Source organism: Metopolophium dirhodum, chromosome 2 (genome assembly GCF_019925205.1).
Source record: "Metopolophium dirhodum isolate CAU chromosome 2, ASM1992520v1, whole genome shotgun sequence".
Lineage (NCBI taxonomy): Eukaryota > Metazoa > Arthropoda > Insecta > Hemiptera > Aphididae > Metopolophium > Metopolophium dirhodum.
Window position 1 is genome coordinate 40,544,772 of NC_083561.1, and position 22,783 is coordinate 40,567,554.

A 22,783-nucleotide genomic window follows, 5' to 3' on the forward strand; every position below is an offset into this window, starting at 1 on the left:
TTGTTTTCGTAGAATAGTCTGGTTGTTGCATAGATCCTAGCCTGAATACCTTGGCCGTGATGGCGCATTCGATGAACGCAGAGGCGTGACAAAAAATAATATGTGTTTCCGTTTAACGAAAAAACAGTGTACTCTCGGTAACTTGAAGCTCACAGGGGAAAAAAAAATTTGAATTACTAGAAATTTTGTGTTATTGAAATTTTAATGTGTTATTGTTATTTGAAGGGTAATTTTATTTGTTCGAGATGTCTAGAATTTCTAGTTATCGAGGTTCGAGAGTACACTGTATTTTTATCAACCAAACCTAATTAGAACCAAATTTATTTAATTCTATATTTTTATTCTCCATAATACAAATATTATTTGTTGCCCATCTCATAATATAGAAGTTTCACCGTATCTGAATTATTATATTTTAATTAAATTATTTACTAAAGTAATTGATATACAAGCTATAAATTATTTATAAAAACCAAACATTATTCAATTATAAAAAAAATATATTGCGATATATCATGTACTTAATAATTACTTTATAAGATGATTATATTCACAAATAATTAATATGTTAACAACTCCATAAATATTATTTCGGTTAGTTTTTTAAGTAGAATGTAACAAACTACATAACTTGATTGAAGTAAACATTGGTTCAAATACAACTTTTAACATTTATGCTACACAAAAAATTCCATATTAAATCTTACCTCATAAACCAGAGTCCATAATGATTCATTTTTTAATTTATTTTTACAATTAAAACATCTTCAGAGTTTGGAATGCTAGTAACAAATGATTCGGAGTATTTAAAATAAAAAAACATAGAACACAAAAATAAATATTTACAAATTTAGTAACCCATAAATTTTACAAAAAAATATAACAGGGAAAATAGAATATTACAATGCACAGTATACATAATATACAACATCTCAAATGTATCTGGCCATACATTGACAAAATTTAAATAACCATAAAATATAGTAAATATGCACCAATTATAAATAATAACTAAATAACTAAAAATGTAAAATAATTCCAAAATATTAATAACAGTTATTTATATTTAACATCAATTAAATATTTGATCATTAATTTATTATAGATATCAAATTAGATTCACATAAATTAGTAAGATCCTGAGGTAAATTAAGCATGTTTACATTAAATGCAGTCTCAATATCTTTTTGGGCTATTTTGTCATTTGTGGTGATAAAATTAATAACTTTCACTTTGCGGTCAAAACAACCGACAATTTTACGTACATAGTCTTTTGGCTTTTTAGGAAGATCATAATTAATAACCCAAGCTACATCTGAAAAATCCTCGCCTCTCTGTAGTTCAGCAGTAACTAACACTCTGTTAATACCAGATTGAAACTGATGTAATATGAGATGCCGTTGATGAGAATCCATTTCGTTATGTATAGCTGAGACTAAACATGTTTTAAAACGCATGTTTTCTGCTATTTCTAGAGACTTGCTCCATGTGTTGCAGTAAACAACAGTATGTATTAAATTGAGTGATTCATAGAGTTCATAGAATGCATCAAATTTCCATTCTTCAGGTACATAAACACAATACTGTAATATATCTATGAATAAATACTTATATTAATAATTTTAAATTTTAAATAATCAATAATATAAAAATTAAAGATCAATAAATACCACTCAATGAAGGTTTTTCATTTGGTACTAAAATATACTCAGGATTCTTCATTAAGTCAGAAAACTGATCTAAGATTTCCTCTATTTTTGAAGTGGACATAATAATTAGTTGACGGTTATTGTTAAGGAATAACAAAATATGTCTAATTTTATTAAAAAATCCATTGCATTTAAACATTTCTTCTGCATCATCAATTATAAGCATTTTTATAAAATCTTTACACAGCGAGTTGCAACTGATCATTTCACATAAACCTTGCAAAGTACTGATCACTACATGAGGGACCGGTGAAAGTTTACGAGGAACATTGGTACCACCAATACACGTAGAAACATTTAAAAATTTCCCAATTGATTTCATTGTCTAAAACATAGTAATTTAAAAATATTAAAACTGTACATGGCCCTAATAATAAACTAAATACCTTTTGAGCAGACAATGCCAATTCTAATGTTGGAACTAATATAATAGCTTGACATTCATTTAAGCTAGTGTTAATCCTTTGCAACACTGAAATGAGGCACACGGTTGACTTCCCAACACAAGGGTATGAGTAAAAAATAACATCATGCCCATTAATATAATGGAACATGCATTTCTGTTGCAATGACATTAGATCCTGAATGCCATGCTGATGAATGCCATTTAATAGTTCATCCTTCAGGTTTATAGTACGATATAACCGCATAGGCTTTTCGTTATTATTAATAGAAGACAGTTTATCATTAGTATTGGTCAATGAATAATTAAATTTTTCAGTGTTGAATAAAGTAGATGTAGTTTTAACTTTATCATTTGAACAAACTAGATTATGAATATCATTTTCATTATAATGAATAACAGAATTGCAAATATTCTTAAAACTCTTAATGTTTGATTCAAGCTGGTGGTTATATAGTTGACCATTAAAAACTTGACATTCTACCTCTGTGTTTACTTTTGCCTCAATTAATTTGCTTGATACATTAAAATCTTCAGGACTTGATGATAATGATGAAATAATTTCTACTTTGCATTGTTGAACGTTGTTTGGAAAAACTTGATTATGAGTTTCATTTTCATAACCATGATCATTATCATTGCAAACATTTTCAAGATTTTTAATTTCAACAATGTCTTTTGATTCAAACTGGTGAATACATAAATTATTATTCTGTACTTGAATTTCTACATTTAAATTTTCTTTTGATCCATTGACTTCAGTGAAAGATAACAAGTTACCACAAACATCATCATTAACCGTACAACCTGGCTTATGAATTTCATTTTCGTAATTAGGATCAACATTGTTACAGCTATTGTCCAAACTTTTAATTTCACTAATATTTTGATCAAAAGTATCTACATATGTGTTTATTTTTGACACTGTGTTGTCCTAAAAAAAAAAAAAAATTATAAGTAGTCTCATTCAAATATACAAAAATATTAAGAAATTATAGTATTATAAAGTACTTTTTGTGAGTCAGTAATTGATAGAAAAACATCAACATGTTTTTCTTCTAAAATTTCTTTGGAGCTGATCTTCACCCATGAATCATTCACCAATTTTGACACATTATTACATTCCTTATTATCTAATGTTTTTATTCCAATTTCATCAAATTCTTTATCATTTAAACATGGCTGATGTGCTTTACAAAGTGTTGATTGGGCTTTTCTTTTGTCACATTTAATTTCAATGTTTTCCTATAAAACAATAAAAACTAAATAATTAAAAAATACTACTTCATTGATACAGAATCCTATAAAATATGAATATGATTAATATAGCTATACATATAATAAACAAAATAATATACAAACATTTCCATTGCAGTTTAGAAGGTCTAATTCGTTTACAACATCATATAAGTCTAAGAGTTGTTCACTTTTACTATTTGTATTCATCGATGAAATAGTGCTTTTAGAATTAGATTGTACACAACAATTGTTATCTTTTACTTGATTATTTATTATAGATTCAATTGAACCAATATTTGGGTTTAGATGATCAACTAATGTTAAATGCACACTAGATGCCATCTGTAGTGCTTCATCATACATGACTTTGTTTTCCACAGGTTTTTCTGAATTATTTAGAACTTCTTCATCTGAAACCACATCATAATCGGATAAAATCATGATACTTTCTTCTGAGCTAACGTCACTCAAAGAGTCCAATGTTTCAATGGCACATATGCTACTCGGGGTTAATAATGAACTCTCTGAACATTTTCGCTCTTCAATATTTAAATCATTATTAGGTATAGTTGAAACCATAAGTTGCCTTTGTAAAACTTGTTTTAAATAATCTAATGGCTTAATGTCAGTTCTTAAATTATTAACCATACTTTCTAACGACGTTAATATTTTTTGTTTATTCTCCAAATCAGAAATTTTCCGATTCACTTTTTCTAATGATAAACATTCATTAAGCACACAGATTTGGTCTTGTAACATTTTTTTCTCAGCAAACAACTCCTTGATTTGTTCTTGGAGTTGGATTTGCTTCTTTGCATATTTTTCAATTTCTAAGTCCATTATTATTTTTTTTTTTTCATTTTTTAATACTCATACTATTTGACATTTCAACCTGGAACAAAATTATAGATAAATATAATAGTTAAAGGTACCAATTTATTTTCTAACTATTAAAATATAAACTATTGGTAAATAAAATTTTACTTTGGGGCATTTGTTGCCTAGATTCCTATAACCAATACCTTCCTAATAAGTAATAACTATTACAAAACTAATTTAACTGAACTATTCAAAATAGTTTAAGTAAAGGTCATGTAGTATAAGTATAAATAATCAAGGTCATAATGTATATGACATAATTTACGAACCAAAATGTATACAGTTGTACAAAAGTAAAAACAACATATTATACAATAGTAAAGTAAATAACTCAAAATAAAATAAAAATATGAAACAACAATTGTGTTGAGAAAATATACTATAAGCTTTTTTGCTCATAAACTAAAAATAATACAAATTTAAAATTACTGTATCTCCAAACAGTGGCATACTAGGTGGCTGTGGGGTCGTAGCCCTTCCCCAACATTTCAGGAAGAATTTAAAAAATTCTTTAAATCTTTTGAGAACGTATCTAGTACATAAGATGTAACCACTTATCAAAATTATCATTTGCATGAAGATTACTGCATAACTGTCTGATATGTTGTATACCCAGAGCATCAGAGTTTAGCATATGTACCAAACTTATAATGGATTCCAGATAAGCGTCCCATAGATTAATTATCAGTACCTTCCTACTCCCAGAGCAAAATCCTGGCAAGACCTTTTTTTTCACATTAGTTTGAACTTACGTATTATTCACCACAGTTATGTGTGGTTACAAAATGAGAAAATATTGTAATATTGTAATTACAGTTCAATTATTATTACTCTAATAAATTATTGGTTTCACCTAACTTATAATACCTAGTATGGTAATAATATATTCTTTATTGCATGCACCATTCCTATTGTGATAAACAAGCCATCACATTGCTACAGTGGAAAAAATATTTAAAATAAATGCGCTTACTTTTGTGTATTTTGTCAAACGAATCGATAAAATGTATAAAAATGAAATTGTTCGGTAGTACGGCACGAGCACAAACTTTGTCCGTAAAAAAAATTGTAAATTAGGTAGGTACTTAATAGATGACTGTACTCAATAAAGTTGCGGATACTTTTAATCAATAATCAGAGTAATTCAGTTATCAGACATTCATTTAAAGTTACCAGAAAGTGTATTGCATAGGTCGTCGATAATAATTAATAAATAATTATTAATAACATTGTACTTTTCTATTGCGTAGTACCTACTTGATTAAGATTTAACTTAATTACATTATCATTTCGTTGTTATTGTTGCTGTTGTTGTTGTTGTTATTATTATTTATATGTGATTATATCACGGACTTTGATTATATCTTAGTCCGTGGATTATATCAATTTATACACCAGCAGCTGCGAGCTATCAGCTGCTTGGGTAGTTAACCTAATCACCAAGTAGATAACAAATAACAATACTAATTATTATCACAGAGCATGCACATTATCATGACAAAATATTTTACTGGACTATATTGCGAATTGCGATTGCCATAAATACATAATATTATAATAGACAATATGTCGGATTTTTTAAATTTTTTCCCGTGTTTTTATTTATTATAAAACTATGAATCCGTGTGTTGTTCCAACAATTCCATTTGATGGCGGCAAGGAATGGAAAATTCAAGTATGTATAAATATAAAGAATGTATTATGGTCTATCATAATATTATTCAAACTAAAAATTAATCATTCATTCATTTTTTAGCACAATCGATATGTGGCCGAAGCCAAAGCCCAAGACCCGGATGTTATCTTAATTGGTGCTTCTATTATTCAATTAATTCAATGTTATCCAATATGGAATGATGCATTTTTACCATTAAAAAGTCTAAATTTTGGAATTTGTGGTGATCGAACTCAAGATGTATTATGGAGAGTGAAAAATGGCATTCTTGATCACATAAGACCTAAAGTAGATATAAATAAATAATTAGGTTTTATTTAATCCTTTCATAATTGTATAAATACAATTTTTATTGCATTGTATTATTGTTTTATAAAATGTCTCTGTAATTTCTTATAGGTTTGTATCCTTAATGTTGGATCTAACAATGTTGATAATACTCCTGCTCAAATTTCAGATGGTATATTGGCTATTGTTGATGAAATTAGATCAAAACTTCCTGATTGCTACATTATAATCATAGTAAGAGTTGTATATTTATAGTTGTTATATTTTATTGTTTTTTTAATCATAACATTTTTATCAATAAATATTAAATTATAAATACCAAATTGAGAAGATGTGTAAAATAAATGCACAATCTTCATATTGATATAGGTTTACATTTAAATTTCATACTCGAAAATAGTGTGGTCCAACCGGTGGCATTTTACATGGTGAATTCATCAATCATTGTGCGATAAAAACATAGACATATAAATAAATTTATATGTCTATGGATAAAAATGGTTATACCTATGTTCTTATTAATAGTAAAATAGCTATAAAATTTAAAACTGTATCCCGATAAGTGGAAGACTAGTTATGTTTACCTTACATTTAAAGCAGGTAATCTTAATATTGTTAATAATTATCATCATATATCCCGTCAGAGTACACTACCTAAAATTTTAGAAAAAATGATAGCACCTAAATTATCATTGGTATTTAGCAATATTATTTCTGATATACAACACGATTTTCGTTATGCTAAATCAACCATAACTAATTTACTAGTATATTATACCGACCTGGTGTCAATACTTAGTAGAGGTATTCAGGTGGATGCAGTGTACACGGATATAAGGAAAGCTTTTGATAGTGTAGACGTCTATTTTGGTAAAAAAAAATAAGAATATAATGTCATATCAGGACCAATGTTAAAATGGTTTAATTCATATTTATGTAGTAAATCTCAACAAATTAAGTTAGGCAGTTCTATCTCAACGTTAATTAATGTTACATCTGGTGTTCCTCATCTACCACCTTTACTTTTTTTAATATTTATTAACGATGTTACTAGTATCTTTAAAAACTGTAAATTCTTAATATTTGCCAATGATCTAAAATTATATCTACCAATTTATTCAACTGATGATTGTGTTAAATTATAGTATGATCTGAATCAGTTTTATTCATGGTGCATAAAAAACAGCCTTAGTGTTAATGCTGAAAAATATTCACAGATAACCTTTACACGTCGAAAACAAAACTTAAAATTTAATTATAAAATGAATAGCTCTGAACTGATGGTAGTTATGCAAGTAAAATACTTGGGCATATTTCTATCAAATGACCTGTTTTTTAATAACCATATAAACATGATATGTAATAAAGCATTGCGGGTATTCGGCTTCATACATCAAAATGTTCAGAATTTAAAAATCCAAAGTGTATGAAAGTTTTATATTTTTCTCTGGTCCGTTCGATCTTAGAAGATGGCTCAGTTATTTGGAACCCTCACCAAGCTAATCTAATATCCAGAATTTGATGTATTTAGAACAGGTTATTACGGGTACTTGCATACAAAACAAATAAAATAAACTTATCTATTAAACAATTGACATTGGAATTTGATATTGAGCCTATAGTCAATCGTAGGAAACTGAATGATGTACTTTGGCTCCATAAATTATTAAATTCTAAAATTGACTGTCCTGAACTACTGAGCCTAATTCCTTTTAATGTCCCTCGTGTTAATACTCGTATTTTACTACCCTACCTACCGTCAGAATTATAGTCTTTTTGTTCCGATCAATAGAATGCTGACAACAGCAAACTCATCAAATAATTTTGATTTTTTTTATGATGACTCAACCAAATTAAAGTGTCTAGTTTAATTTAATTTAATTTGTCACATATTACACTCTTTAATTTGTAAAATATTGTTAATTTAGTTTAATTTATCATTATCAATTAGGTATAGTTATAAGTATAATTGTATCATTATTTGTACTGTACTGAGCCCGACAAGGCGTATATATTTTATTATTATAATATCCCAAATTTACTTTCTCATTCAAACTTTTAGTAGAAGAGTCAATAAAGTTAGTAACCACGTGTCTGGATTTCTTCAAAATCTAATGTAAAACAACAAGTGCTACTTTTTAGCCCTGGATGAAAATAATGTTCTTCACAAGAGCAATTTCTCTCTTGAAATGTTTTCGTTATTTAAAAACTAAAAGTACTTTAATTTGTTAAACTGCATTTTCTACTAAATTATGAGGATGTCAGAACAATATTTGTTTTCTCTCAGACCCATGCACACCATAGATAAAACACAGTCCAGTAAAATCATTTTTATGTTTTTTGAGTTATCTTAAAATGAAATAATCTATTACAAAAATATTATTATTATTATTTCTGTAATGGGTGATTTTATTCGAATATTACTCAAAAATATAAAAGAAATGATTTTACGTAAATTAGTTTTTTCTATGTTGCATGTGGGCTAAAGAGAGAAAACAAATAATGCGCTGACATCCCCTTAAGTTTAAATTAAGAATTACATCAATAATTTATTATTGAAGTTGTGTCTTGTGTTCCAGGCTATCATAAAGATAAGCTTCTGAAAAACATTGTCAACTTTCAAATTACTAATATATTTATATCACAATTACACATTTATATTTAATTTAAATTAATAAAATATAAATAAATATTTATAAAAATATTGAATTATAATTTAAATGTATATGTTACAAATTTTCAAATATTTGTAATTTAATAATACCAAAAATAAAATTTTTATTACCTATTAGTTATTACATTTTCTTTTTGGTCTGCAAATTGTTTTGTTTATGTATACATTATACTCTAGAATTCACATTATTTTGATCAAAGCAATTTTGTTTTTAACAGAGTGGTTCAACCATTTATTTGTATATACAAATAAAACAATTTGAATATATTTTTATTAATAAATATTTTGAATTGTATATTTTAATGATTTTTATCTATAGGGAATATTACCACGTGGTCCTTATCCAAATCCATTGAGAATTTTGGGAACTCAAGTAAATGAAATTGTCAGTGAAAAAGTGAAAAACATTTTCAAAGTTGAATTATTCAATGCTCATTTGCTACAACCAGATGGTACATTAAGTCAAGAAGATGCGCCAGATTTTCTTCATCCGTCTGAAATAGGTTATCGTAAGATATTCAATCCAATTTTTGAGCGTCTTAAAAAAATTGTAGATGACTGAGTAAAAATATTTACTAAATAATATTATATTTTTGTTTAAGATTTTAAAAATGACTTATTTTCCAAAATACAGTGAACCTTAATGAATTTATTTATTTATTTTATTAATGATTTGAAGAAAATAGAATTTTTGTTTTATTTTTCAAATAAAAATATTTATTAATTTTCCATTAGTAAGTTTGTGCTCTTGTATTTTATTCTTTAAAATGTTTACTTATAGGAATATTTTAGAAAAGACATAGGATGTTGACTATTGGATATGATATGTCCCTGTTAATTATAATATTATAAAGTATAAACTATTAAACTCTATTTACAATTTATATATTATTGGACACCATAGTACCCACATAAGAAAAATAGCTCAACTTGAAAATTATAATCTTATGTTGTATGTAGTAATTGTAATTGTAAAGTGTAAACACAAAAATCAATAAAGGAAAAAAATCTTATTGATAAAAATTCTGATATATAATTATTAACCACTACCCAATTGTAGAAAATTGATCTATTCCATTAAGTATTACATAAATTATAACTCAAAATATTTGGACTAATTTTAAGTTTTTTATAGACATTTAAGCATTTTGAATTTTTTAGTTGTTTTTTGAATGTGAAGATTTAAATTGTGCTATAGTAGAACATTTATAAAATTCAATAAAATTCAATAAAAGGTTAGCCTAACTTGGTTCCAGTGCCGCAACAACTGCCGGGGCAATGCCCCTATAGAGGGCCGCTAATCGTTGGCTCAGGGGGCCCCGCATCTATTTTAAATTTTTTAATAGTTGCATTTAAATCAAATTAAATATATCAAATAAAAATATTTTTTTTATAATTTATTATGCTATTTAATTTTCTGTCGAAGAAAATGGGCCCCTATTTATCCATAATAATATCTATATTTATCTATAAATGGTCACTGGTCACTGGGTAGTGAGACTTCACATTATATTTTTAAGCTTTTTAAAAAAAAATTACCATCATTATTTATTTTTGTAACTTATAAAAAAAATTATATACTTAGACTTCAGGGCCGCATACATTAACTTTGTCCGGGGGCCCCAAGAATCCTAATTGCGGCACTGCTTGGTTCATAGGTACATGACCTATAGCTCTTACTAAAATCCAAAAATTCAATAATTATGGCGTCATAACATTTCATTTAAACAAAAAACGACTTTAGTTATTTTCGGAATTCAAATACTCGCGGGGACTTCAAGCTTGTGTGTATTATATTATTATATTTTACTGTAAGCAATGTCATTTTCAAAATATTTAGATTAATTTTAAACTATTGCCTATTTATACCATATTACTAATAGTAAAATAAATTACTATAATAGCAAAACTAGCAACATATAAATACCATGATAAAATAAATTTCACTAGTAAAATAGGTTAACATTAACACAATAACACCTTACAGGTAGGTAGTCTCTAACTGTACGGCAGAACGGTTACATAGATAGTACTTACGTCTTACACAGATTTTCATTTAATTGTGGTACTTACTTACCCACTTTTTTTTCTCGATTAATTTGAATATAACTGGACCAGTTTTAAATTGACCAACCCCGCCACACCTCTTTTCCACATAAACCCACACACAGGAATACAGGATCAATATTATAATTTATAACAAACAAATTACTTTTATTGAATATTGAAATACTTATCTACCTCAAGAATCTGTATTAATAGTGAATACACTGATTAGCAATTACTAATTATTACCTACTTATTATACCTACTTTAGATATAGACAACTTTGCTATCTCAAAAATACCTACCTAATAAACAAATAAATTGTATTAAAAATCTATCACCTAGTTTTAGAATCTTTGAGGAGCAATAAATTTAATAGATACCAATTTTTAAAAAAATTTTACGATAAAATTTTTTTACGGAAATATGTTAATGGCAATACAGATTGAATTTTAGTTTACACTTCAATACTTTTATGTATATTTAAGTAAGTATATAACAATAATCAAATTAGTAATTAGTAATTAATAAGCAACTCATATTTAAATAAATTAACCATAACCACCTAACCATGAATTATTAAAAATATTATTTTTTAGTTCAACATGTAATATGTTATTTATAGTAATTCTTTCAGAAATATCAGTTTCAGATTTTTTTTAACTATTATTCAATGTATTATATAATAAAAAATGCACATTCATATTATACAAACCGACAATGCGATACGACTATAGATACATTCGATAAATATAAATTATCGTGCTAATATCGAATAACTAATAAGTTTATTGTTTGAAAATTACATCTTTACTATGAGTACCAATCTGGAACCTATAGGTGCTAGGACAGTATTACACTAGGCACTATTAAAGGTTCCCGCCTTAATAGTTAAGAGAATGTCAATTGTCAGGGCACTAATGCACCGCACCCACGCGCCACATATAGGTATCAAATTTTCGATCGGCAGAACTAATGATTGTGTTGTTAGATTTATACTAATATTATATTATATTAATATTAATATTATAATGAATTGAGCATTTGAACTATTATCAAACTTAAAGATTAGAATGGTACTAACTAGCTAGAACATCTGATTGCTGGCTTTCACTGACATTTTAATTGTAAAGCAAGTTATGACTTATGATCGTTAATCGTTATATAAAATTTCGTTATTTTACACACGAGCTAGTATTATAACTTATTAGCCATAACATTAAGCTCATAAAGTCATAACCAAGAGGGAACATGTCCCCCTAGATTTCCGTGTCTATTATACATTTACATAAAATATATTATAACTGATACATTGAATAAATAAAATTGATAATCATAGCGTTCATTACTATAACTTCTTGTTCTATAGGCACAGAAATTAATTTTATCCATCGATAATTTATTAAAAGAAAAATATGTTGATGATTTTACACGTAGTTCAATGATTTTAACAACAGCGATATATCACCATTCATCACATAGATATTAAACTTAATAATAACTACCTAATACCTAAGTACCTATAATATAATAATTTATTATATGGATTATGTATGCTTAGTATACATAGACAGAAAATGCAAGACTTAAATTTAGCTCAAAATGTTGTCGACGAATTTTCGAAAAATAAACGCAACTTACTGCAGTTCTTGTTTTAAAATTGAATTATCTTTAGTTATAACTTATAACTATTAATCTTATATTATGTTTCTTACTTTTTTAAGTAAGTAGTAACTGTATTAAATAAATAATAAAGTGTATCACCTATTTATGTTATATATTTTACATTTTATTAGAAATTGAACTACCTACTCTTATTTATTTTATAAATAATTATATAGTTATAAAGTTATAAATTAATTATATAATAGTATTATGATAAATTAATAAATACTATCGTATGAATACAGTCATATAATACTATTGATATTATGCTATGTAAACTTACATATAGCAGTTAACAGGTTAACTAAAAGGTCAATATTATTGAAAAATATAGTGTGTCTCCCTGGATTTCCGAAGATGGACGCTCTTGCTCATAACACACTGTTATATAATATTAAATCTAACAAGTAACAACTATCAACACAATATTGACTCTATTAAAGTAGGTATAGGTACTTGGTACCTACTATAAACGCATATAATAGGCGTATTTCGTACCTACCTATTTGTTATGTATCAGTGGCGAACCCAGGGGGGGAGACCCCGGGTCCGGTCCCCTCCCCTCTTGGCTAATGTCATAGTTTTATTTTTAAAAGTTTCCCTAAAATGTTCATCGAAACTTATTGAACAGCGCTTGGATTTTACACTATGAATAATAAGACTGATGGCTATACCATAATTTAATTGACATAATAATAATAACTAGGTAATTGACATATACCTACATATATTCTAAATATAAATTTAAAAAGGTGGGCAAGTGGGTGTCACTCTGTTGTACAGTAGGTTACAAGTGAGCAGGGCTTGAAACCGGTTACCGGTTACCATGACCAATTTTGGGACTGGTAAGTGGTAACTGCTTCCCGGTTTGCAAGTTTAAATGTTGAGAAGCGATTAATAATTACCGGTAACCACCATGCAAGTTCAATTAAGGGGTAACGTGAAGCGGTAACCTTTTTTTAAAAAAAAACCAGTCAATTCAACAAGACCGGAAATATCAAAAAAATTAACGTTATACCTATTTGATCTTTATATTTTATATTTTTTTTTTTTGGAAATTGTATTCAAATTTTTTGATTAATAATTTTATTTACAAGATAATAAATTTAATGTAATAATAAGTACGATTAAAGATGATATACTGTCTGTAGCCACGATAATAAGTAATTAACACCAATCGTAAATACTAAGTACGATTCATTGCCGTAAAACACAATACGTTTAACATTATTTATTCATACTTATGACATAAGTATAAATGTACAATATGTTGGGGTCGAGAATATGATTCACATATTTATGTTTTAAAAATATGGACTCTAAATAGGCTAATTTAATTTCTATTATTGAAGCCCAAGTATTACAATGTCGTAAACAATAATAAAATTCTGTTTATTTAGAACTCATAACATAATGTACCACGCATTCATATAGATTATATTTTAAAAATATTCTTTTAATTTTATACAGGTTTAAGTGTAATTTAGCCAAGGTGAATCACTCCTAGCGAATCCCTGTTAGGTATATAAAATATATCAATATTTAAATATTGAGTACACAATTGTGTACCAACAAACATAAACAGCTTGGAATTACTATAACTCCATATTTGCTGATAACCAAATATGTAAGCAACTTAATATTAATATTTATAATTTTAACAATATATATTTTTTTGTCACTTATAAAAAGCTAGATTTTTTAAAAATATACTTATACCTATATAAGAAAAAAATTAACCATTATACCCAATTAGTTTTAATGAAATTGTCATATTTGTTTATTTTCATATTTGTTTTAACCTTTAAATCTTTAGCTATAAAAATTGAAAATTTTATAATTGTTTAATTACAATAATTGATAATTTTTGAGATTTTGATAAATTTAGTCAAAATATGAACTTCAAATACTTATCAAAACAATTTTACCTACGGATCTTTAATATTTATCAACTGCTATTATAACAACATTTAAGGAACCTTGTTTCAATTTTCAAGATTTTTAACCGAACGAATAAAATTGTATCTACATTTATAGAATAAAAAAGAGAGACACAATAGAGCTACACTAAAAAACAAAATCGAGTTTTTTCTAAAACCTTGCGTAAAAATATCAGTTTTTCCTTAACTTTTTGTTTGTTTTTCCCGACGATTTTGAAAACTTTTGGGAACTTTTGTCCCCCCAAAGTACCAACTAGGTGCACTTTCTTGCCAGAAAAAATGATGTTGAAGAAAATTTAAGTATTATTTTCACTGGCCCAAAAGGTGATACAGACACAAATATAAAAAAAAAAACATTGTAAATCAATACATTCATTGCTTCGCTCAAAATCTAAAATGCTGATGTTCTCATTAACAAAATAGTGTTTCTTTTTTTTCGTATTAAGTATTAAGATTTAAGAGTGTATTTTTATTTTTTTTTTTTATTTCAATTGAATAATGGGTGCGACTGAACATGTTAGGGCCTACATTGTAGGTGTGTAGGTACAATGGTACATGTTACGGTAAAAGTAAGAATACCCATGAAACCTAGGTTTTAACAGTAAATGACTGCTGCTTCACAGGTCCCTGTTGTGAGGATGGATATTATAGTTATTAAACGCGATTTAGGCAATGACCATTATTGTGATTATAGGCGTGATTTAGGATATTAATAGATATACTAATTGTAAAATCAAATTTCAACCTTGGTAATAGTCGGCGTCCGTTAAATGTATTTGCCCCTGGAACGCAGTTTTTTAATCGTTGGATTGAGCTCCTCTACTTAATTTTTCCCAATTCGAGCACTGTTCATTGGTTCATAGACATATTATAGAACATATTAAATGATTATTATTCATTTTATTTTATTGTAAGTGTCGCCGTTGATTCACTTTGCCGTGAACTATTTTTCAATTGATGGTTATGGGTAATTTACTAATTTAATTTAAATTTATGTTTATCCATATCTTCAAATGATAAAATACAGCCATATATAGGTATTTTTTTTATTATTTAGCTTGTCCTGAACCATTTTATAAATCGTATATTTGTTTTGTGTAAATTATAGTGAAACTAAAATTTTCCAAAAAAAAACATAAATGGAAAAAACCGTTTCCGAAGTGATGGTTACCGGTAATTTTGAAGAATTAAAACCGCTTCCAAACCGTTAACCGGTAACCACATTTTTAGAGATAATTTTAGTAACCGGTAATCAATTACCACTAATTCTTAAAACCCCTAAAACCGATAACCACTTACGAAAAAATTTTAAGGTCTTACCGGACCCGGTAACCGAATTTTTCATAAGCGGTTTAATGCCCTGCAAGTGAGTCATTATAATGGATGGTGTTACATTTGAATTCAATGATATAGGTAATATCATTGTATAAGAAAAACGAATCTAAGCAAAGACAGTCAGTCAGCCTATGATATTACTAAGTATATTTGATGATATTATTGTGAATAAAGTAATTTATGCTTTAAATGCTTATAACAAAAAAACTGAGACTAAGGATTTTTAATATTTTTTAAATACTATTGTAACAATATAGTAGGAGCCTTGTATTACATTTTCAAGCTTTTAAAACCTACAAATAAAGTTGTATTGACATTCATGGAAAAAAAAACTTATACAATTGGAAACTGAAAATGTTCCTAAACAGTTCAAAATTTATCAAAATATTTTGAAAATATTATCGTGTATAGAAAATGCAAATATAAACAACCAGTGAAAATGTACGATCATTTGTTTCAGAGTTACACCAAAAACCAGAATCGATTTTGTCAAAAACCGATTTTGCGTAAAAATTCCCGTCTTTCCTTAATTGTTATTTAGTTTTTCCGGGTGCTTCTGAAAACTATTGGGAATTTAAAATTTTAACCTCCCAAAAGTACCATACTGAAGTTGAAAATCGAAGTAATATTTCGACTACTAATCGTGTAAGTACAGACACAAAAATAAATTAAAAAATTAAAAAAAACACACACACCATTGTAAAACCAATACATTCATCGCTCCGCTCAGAATCTAAAATGTAAATAATATAATTATGTTTTTTTTTTTATTGGTCTTTAACCCGGCAAATTTAGTTTTTTAAGAAATGAAATGTATGCATATACTTAGGAAAAAAACAGAAAAACAGTAGTTAAATACAAATTTTTGGACCCCCTCCCCCTTGTATAAATCCTGGTTGCGCCACTGTTATGTATTGCGCGTAGGTCAGAGAAAGAAAACTATTTCTGGGATGACATATAATATGTCTATTTCTGACATACCTATTTTTATTTCTTAAGATAATTAGAAATGTAGAATTTTGTAGGGATTAAATTTTTTTGGAATTCAAAATTCGAATGGACTAAGATCATCCCCTCCATAAGTCATAGAATATTATACGAAACTAAGCTACTATAAGCCTGCTGAATTCAATAATAATTACACGATTATTATTAATTTATCATTACCAAATCAACAGCCAAGCTTATGTAGTTAAATAATTGAAAACATTGATTCAATTCTAAGATTCAAAATATTATATTGGTTGAAAAAAAAATCGAACAAACTATTATGTTGCGTAATTTATTCCGTCGAGGTCTTCGCCCTTCCTACATAATAATAATGTAATATAGTGTTATCAAATCAGTTTAACTAAAAGTACCTAACCGCGATGATGTCTCAACATTTACACAAAACAATTCAATCTATTCTCAATCGTCGAAATGTCCAATGATTTACTTCGAACGATGAAAATAAGTTTAACTAACTACATTTTTGGAATTTTTTTTATCGATACACTGGTGTCTATTTAAAAAAAGATCGTTCTGTGTTTGAACCGCGTTTTAGATTATTTACGCATAAAATGTTGTCAAGCGTGGTATTTTGTTCGGTTTTATGTATCACCGCCACCGTTATAAAGGCAGCAAACATATTGGTCTTCATGCCATTACCGATTAAAAGCCACGTCCGCGGATTCCAACCGTTGTTCGAAGAATTGTCAAACCGAGGGCACAATGTAACCGTAGTCAGTTCATTCCCTCTAGATCGTGTGATTGCCAACTACACAGACATAGGACCATTTATAGACAAAACAAGAGGTTCGTGGACGTTGCATTAAGCATTATAACTTACAAATTATAATTAACATTTAACACAGCAGAGATTAAACATTCAAAATATGATAATAAACATTATAATAATATATGTACCTAAATATTTTGTAATTTATGCCTTATATACAAAGATTATTTAGTATATTATATTATCATTATAGTACCTATATTTAGACCATTATACCGTGCTAATTTAGTTTTTAAACTTCATAGTATATCATTATTATTATTTATTACGTATGTAAATCAAATATAGGCATTTTTTTTTTGGAAAAACGATTATAATGTAAAATATATAAAAGAAGAAAAGTCACCTAACACTGGGGAGATATCTTGATAAATGTTGAGCTACCTATCTGCTATCGATTTTTACATGTGGCGGGGACATACCTACTATACGCCTTCTCCATATAGTGGCATACACAGTAATCTTGTACTTATTGCTATTTTATTTCACTTCAATGACATGGATACAGGTATACAGGCATACAGCTGGCGCCTGGCACTACATACATTTACATTACTGTAATTTATAATTTATAAATAGACAAATTAGTAATTAACTTCTTATAATATAGTTATATATACTTATGTCTTATAACATATACCTAATACCTACTTATATAATATAATACTATAGTACCTATTATACCTATTACCTTTAATTATACGTATTTAGTTGTTGCCAATTGACAATTGTACAATACTTATTATACTTATATATATATATGGGCGCCACTGGTTGTTGCCAGTTTCGTTAAGTATTGATTGTTGTTTTTAATTGTGTTTAGAAGCTATATAGAATAAGATATCCCATTGGGTTAGTATATAACTGTTCCGTTAGGTATGTATTTAATTTTAAGATGGTATATGTTGTGTTCAACACTTCAGCTCGGTGGAATGTTGACCAGGACTTAATACTAATATTGTTAGGTATAACCAGCTGCGTATTTAGAAATTGTTTAAGGGATGGGATAAGGCATTGAATCATTTGAATCATGAACATGGAGATGACAGATGAAGTGATTATCCCCCTTATTAGAGTTACCGATACTTTCCTACCATATGCTGTATAGCAGTGTTCCTCAAACTTATTTGATCGTAGATCCCTTATGTTGCTAAGTGGCAAATTCTACAGAGCCCTGAACATTTTGATTTTTTGTATACATAACTCATGAAAAATACTAAATATTGCATAAAAGATCTAATGGTCAACTAATGTGCTACTATAATAATATATAGATAATATACGTACAACCAAGTGGCGTAGGTAGCCAAGGAGTGCTGCCCCTCGCCCCCCCCCCCCCAAAAAAAAATCTTAAGACAATTATATATCTATATAAATATTTTATACTATATTAATATTATAATATGTAGGGATTATTATTATTATTATCCAAACAAAGATATTTATAAATTATTTATAATACGTTTTGTTTCAGAGAGAAACGTAATGGATTTGGTACGCATGAACTTTGTAACATCGGTTCAATTGAAATGGCGCATTGGGATACAACTATCAGAAATGGTCATGTCGCATAGAAATATGAAACAGTTCGTTCAATCGAATTCAAACTCGTTCGATTTGGTTATGGTCGAAACTTTCGGCCAAGAATATGCTGTGGTCATGGGTCACAAATTCAAGGCACCCGTCATTAATCTAGCACCAGCAATGATCTGGACCAGTATCAGCAAATGGCTGCACGTCCCTTCCACGTTTTCGTACATACCGGATGCCTGTACCCAATCAACCAGCGACATGGGTTTCATCGAACGTCTAAAGAACACTATTACTGGGTTCATGCAATCATATGTAGAAAATTACTTGTATTTACCCAAAACGAAGGAAGTTATGAACACATACCTCAAGTACAAGGGCTGGGAATCTAGGCCTCCACTCGAGCATATGTTGAATAATGTATCCCTAACACTGGTCAACTCTCATAACGCGATTGGTATACCTAGACCATACCTTCCAGGCATCATTGAGGTGGGTGGGATGCACATCAAAGACCCAAAACCTCTGCCCAAAGTAAGTATAATAAGCTCTGAAGTGGGTAACTGGTATCGTTCTCCCTCTGGTAGTTATTGTAAATTGTAGGTAGGTATATAAAGAATTGCTTTGCTAAATTCATAAAATCTTCATTGGTTTAATATTTTATATATATTTTTTTTGTAGGTACCTAGGTATTTAATATTTTTAAATGCAAAATATAAAAATAAGTTTTTGAATTATATTTGAAATACGTTTTTGCAAAAGTATTTGAAATGTACCTATATTGTATATATATACATATGAACCTAGTACAGTAGTACATATTAGGTACTTAAGAAGTATGACAGTATGTGCCTACCTATAAGTATTTAACCTCTTTGCGTTAGTTGAACTGTACACAGAGAGAAGTCAATTAAAATTTAATTTTCACAATTATTCTTTTTGGTTAAAATACTACATGAATATAACTTATTACTTATAATATACGATATATGGTATTATAACTAGGTACTGATAAATTGAAATTTGAAATTGATTCCGGCTCCAATGCACATTGATATATTTTTGTATACGTTATACATTTATACCTAAAAATGGTTTACGAATCAACCTGGTTTAAAAATCATATTATGGTATATATATAAATATTTTTTATTAACATTACTTTTATAAAAATCATAACTTTTGTTTATAATTTTAGAATCTTCAAACATTTTTAGATGCAGCAGATCAAGGAGTAATATTTTTTAGTTTTGGTACTCTAGTTAATTTAAATGACTTACCTAAAGAAAAATTGAATATTTTTATTAATGTCCTTGGAAGATTAAAACAAAAAGTAATAATAAAATGGACACCCGAAGATAGTAATGTAAAGCTGTCACAAAACATCATGACTGGTTCATGGTTTCCACAAAGAGATATTTTAGGTAATAATATTGACACATTATTGATTATTGTCATTATTATAGTATCATACACTAATAAAAATAATAATATTCTATTCACCTATTTTTTATATTACACAACGTACATATACAGCTCATCCAAATGTAATACTTTTCATTACTCATGGAGGATTACATAGCTTAGAAGAAACTGTTTGTAATGCAAAACCTATAGTTGGGGTACCTTTTTTCGCCGAACAGAATTTTAACATGAAAATAGTTGAGGAAAAAGGTTATGGTAAACTAGTAAATTTTTTTGAAATTACTGAAGAATCCTTTGGAAATGCTGTTGATGAAGTGTTGTCCGACGTCACGTATGTACAAACTATAAACTACCTAATACTATTATCTTAAAATAATTGTTTTTACTTTTTAATTTAGGTTTAAAAAGAAGGCAATGATACAAAGCCTGGTGTACAAAGATCAATCAATGAAACCCCTAGATCGTGCTGTTTACTGGGTCGAGTATGTTATTCGGTATGGTGGAGCTGGACATTTAAAAAGTGACTCCATAGGGTTAAATGATTTTCAGTATTTTTTGTTTGACATCTCATTAATTTTACTTCTTTCTTTTGGATTGATTGCTTGGTTGTGTAATTTTGTAATTGCAAAAGTTATGTCTAAACATTTAAAAACAAATTAATTACTTTAAAACTTATTACAAATACTATATTTTTTTGTATTAAAAATTATCAATCAATAAATGCATTATTAACAAGCTCAATTTATACTAAACTAGTATTTAATATTTTCACTCTCGTGTACTTTCTCGTCATATTACTCATAATAGTATACTACTTATACTATCACATGTAATATAAAATACTGCAAATAATATATAAATATAATACCCTGTGTCCTCACAAATAGGGTACACTCTATAACTCAATCCATATATATATCACTCAGTACCTACTACCTACCCTATAAATATTTTTGAACTCTATTTGGAAGACATTAAGATTAAACTAGACTGTTAGATCATATAAATTCCTATAAATTCCAATTTTTTAACTCTTGTATTTTTCATATGCGCAACAACTTAACTTTTTTGTGTAAATACCTACCCTATTTTTGCGGGACACACGGTACATTATAATAGGTACAAAGTACCTTCTACCTGTATAGACTTAATTTAGGTATCGATATAATATATCGAGAAATATTTAAGAGACCACTGATGTCGTCTGACTCGTTTGGGTCTGACGAGTTTTCGAAAAGTTACATTGTAAAGTTATAAGTTAATTAAAACTTAAAATTAATAAATTCAATCCACGTAACGCAGATGGTTTATTTTGAAATTGTAATAATTGACATACAAATATTCCTAGTAAAGATAGAAATATATTAAGAGGATGTTACCCATGCATCTGTTGTCTCCGTCTTACATACGTATGACATAGAAAATTTTCGTTCACTAATTTCAATGGTGTCCTGTAAGTTTTGATATTAGAGTGATTTCATCAATTATACATTTTGTAGATGATAACATTATCTGTACTTAAGCGTTGGCTTTTATTCGATATTTTAATTTTCAAGCGAGATTTGAGCATTTTTAATTTTTGATATTTCATATACCCATATCTTGCTTGAAAATGAAAATTTCGAAAAAATCAGCAACGCTTAAACACAGATAATGTTCTTACCTAAAAGTTTTATAATAGGTCAATTCCATCTAGTATCAAAACTAACAGCACACTATTGAAACTAGTGAACGACCATTTGCTATGTCATGCGTGTGTAAGACGGAGACAACAAATGTATGGGTGGCGTCCTCTTAACATTATCTAATAACTAATAAGGTATTACAATTATTGTACATATATGGGCTATGATAATAATAAAGATATAGGTATTTCAGTATTTGATGAATATAATATGAATATTAAATAAAATATGTTTGCAACTTTGTTTGATTTATTATTATTGTACCTAATTATAATATTATGAACTATTGAACTATTACTATTACTATTTACTATTATTGGAATACGAAAACAAAACTGTTTAAAACTAGTTTTAAGTTATCTGGTAACTGTATTATATTATGTAAAAATATTATCATGTGACCAAAATAAAATAAAAAAAAAACCATAAAATACGATTGACGATTACTTATGTATAGTTATGTCACATTAATTATCTAACCCACATTCCACACTATATACATAATATTGT

General features: G+C 27.8%; 3 protein-coding genes across 4 annotated transcripts; 2 read left to right on the forward strand and 1 right to left on the reverse strand.

Moving 5' to 3' along the window:
- Nucleotides 1–379: 379 nt before the first annotated feature.
- Nucleotides 380–5,589, reverse strand: LOC132939499 (uncharacterized). 2 transcript variants are annotated; one of them, XM_061006691.1, is made up of 6 exons: nt 5,488–5,589; nt 3,475–4,243; nt 3,124–3,357; nt 2,096–3,046; nt 1,671–2,034; nt 380–1,594 (listed from the first exon to the last, which is right to left on the reverse strand). In XM_061006691.1, exons 2-6 carry the CDS (start codon nt 4,189–4,191, stop codon nt 1,092–1,094), a joined length of 2,769 nt encoding a protein of 922 aa, XP_060862674.1. In that variant the 5' UTR covers nt 4,192–4,243; nt 5,488–5,589; the 3' UTR covers nt 380–1,091. The 2 variants fall into 2 exon arrangements, with proteins under 2 accessions (XP_060862674.1, XP_060862673.1); XM_061006690.1 differs by lacking the exon at nt 5,488–5,589 and adding an exon at nt 5,204–5,481 and having other exon boundaries at nt 381–1,594.
- Nucleotides 5,590–5,706: 117 nt separating this feature from the next.
- Nucleotides 5,707–9,605, forward strand: LOC132939690 (platelet-activating factor acetylhydrolase IB subunit beta homolog). Its single transcript, XM_061007001.1, has 4 exons — nt 5,707–5,905; nt 5,987–6,193; nt 6,305–6,427; nt 9,187–9,605. The coding sequence occupies exons 1-4, from the start codon at nt 5,846–5,848 to the stop codon at nt 9,427–9,429; spliced, it is 633 nt and encodes a 210-aa protein (XP_060862984.1). The 5' UTR covers nt 5,707–5,845; the 3' UTR covers nt 9,430–9,605.
- A 7,613-nt stretch (nt 9,606–17,218) lies between these two features.
- Nucleotides 17,219–21,329, forward strand: LOC132939725 (UDP-glycosyltransferase UGT4-like). The gene is made up of 5 exons (XM_061007055.1): nt 17,219–17,650; nt 19,108–19,697; nt 20,362–20,587; nt 20,700–20,919; nt 20,987–21,329. The coding sequence occupies exons 1-5, from the start codon at nt 17,416–17,418 to the stop codon at nt 21,246–21,248; spliced, it is 1,533 nt and encodes a 510-aa protein (XP_060863038.1). The 5' UTR covers nt 17,219–17,415; the 3' UTR covers nt 21,249–21,329.
- Nucleotides 21,330–22,783: the final 1,454 nt, after the last annotated feature.

What these genes read in the sequence shown, in the direction of transcription:
- LOC132939499 (XM_061006691.1), bottom strand. Translation starts at nt 4,191, where the DNA reads ATGGACTTAGAAATTGAAAAATATGCAAAGAAGCAAATCCAACTCCAA. An exon ending in TTCTAAACTGCAATGGAAAT is followed by an intron (nt 3,358 to 3,474) that starts GTTTGTATATTA and finishes ATTGTTTTATAG; the next exon opens with GAAAACATTGAAATTAAATG. An exon ending in TGGCATTGTCTGCTCAAAAG is followed by an intron (nt 2,035 to 2,095) that starts GTATTTAGTTTA and finishes ACTATGTTTTAG; the next exon opens with ACAATGAAATCAATTGGGAA.
- LOC132939690 (XM_061007001.1), top strand. Translation starts at nt 5,846, where the DNA reads ATGAATCCGTGTGTTGTTCCAACAATTCCATTTGATGGCGGCAAGGAA. An exon ending in GCAAGGAATGGAAAATTCAA is followed by an intron (nt 5,906 to 5,986) that starts GTATGTATAAAT and finishes TTCATTTTTTAG; the next exon opens with CACAATCGATATGTGGCCGA. An exon ending in ATTGCTACATTATAATCATA is followed by an intron (nt 6,428 to 9,186) that starts GTAAGAGTTGTA and finishes TTTTATCTATAG; the next exon opens with GGAATATTACCACGTGGTCC.
- LOC132939725 (XM_061007055.1), top strand. Translation starts at nt 17,416, where the DNA reads ATGTTGTCAAGCGTGGTATTTTGTTCGGTTTTATGTATCACCGCCACC. An exon ending in ACCCAAAACCTCTGCCCAAA is followed by an intron (nt 19,698 to 20,361) that starts GTAAGTATAATA and finishes TTATAATTTTAG; the next exon opens with AATCTTCAAACATTTTTAGA. An exon ending in TCCACAAAGAGATATTTTAG is followed by an intron (nt 20,588 to 20,699) that starts GTAATAATATTG and finishes GTACATATACAG; the next exon opens with CTCATCCAAATGTAATACTT.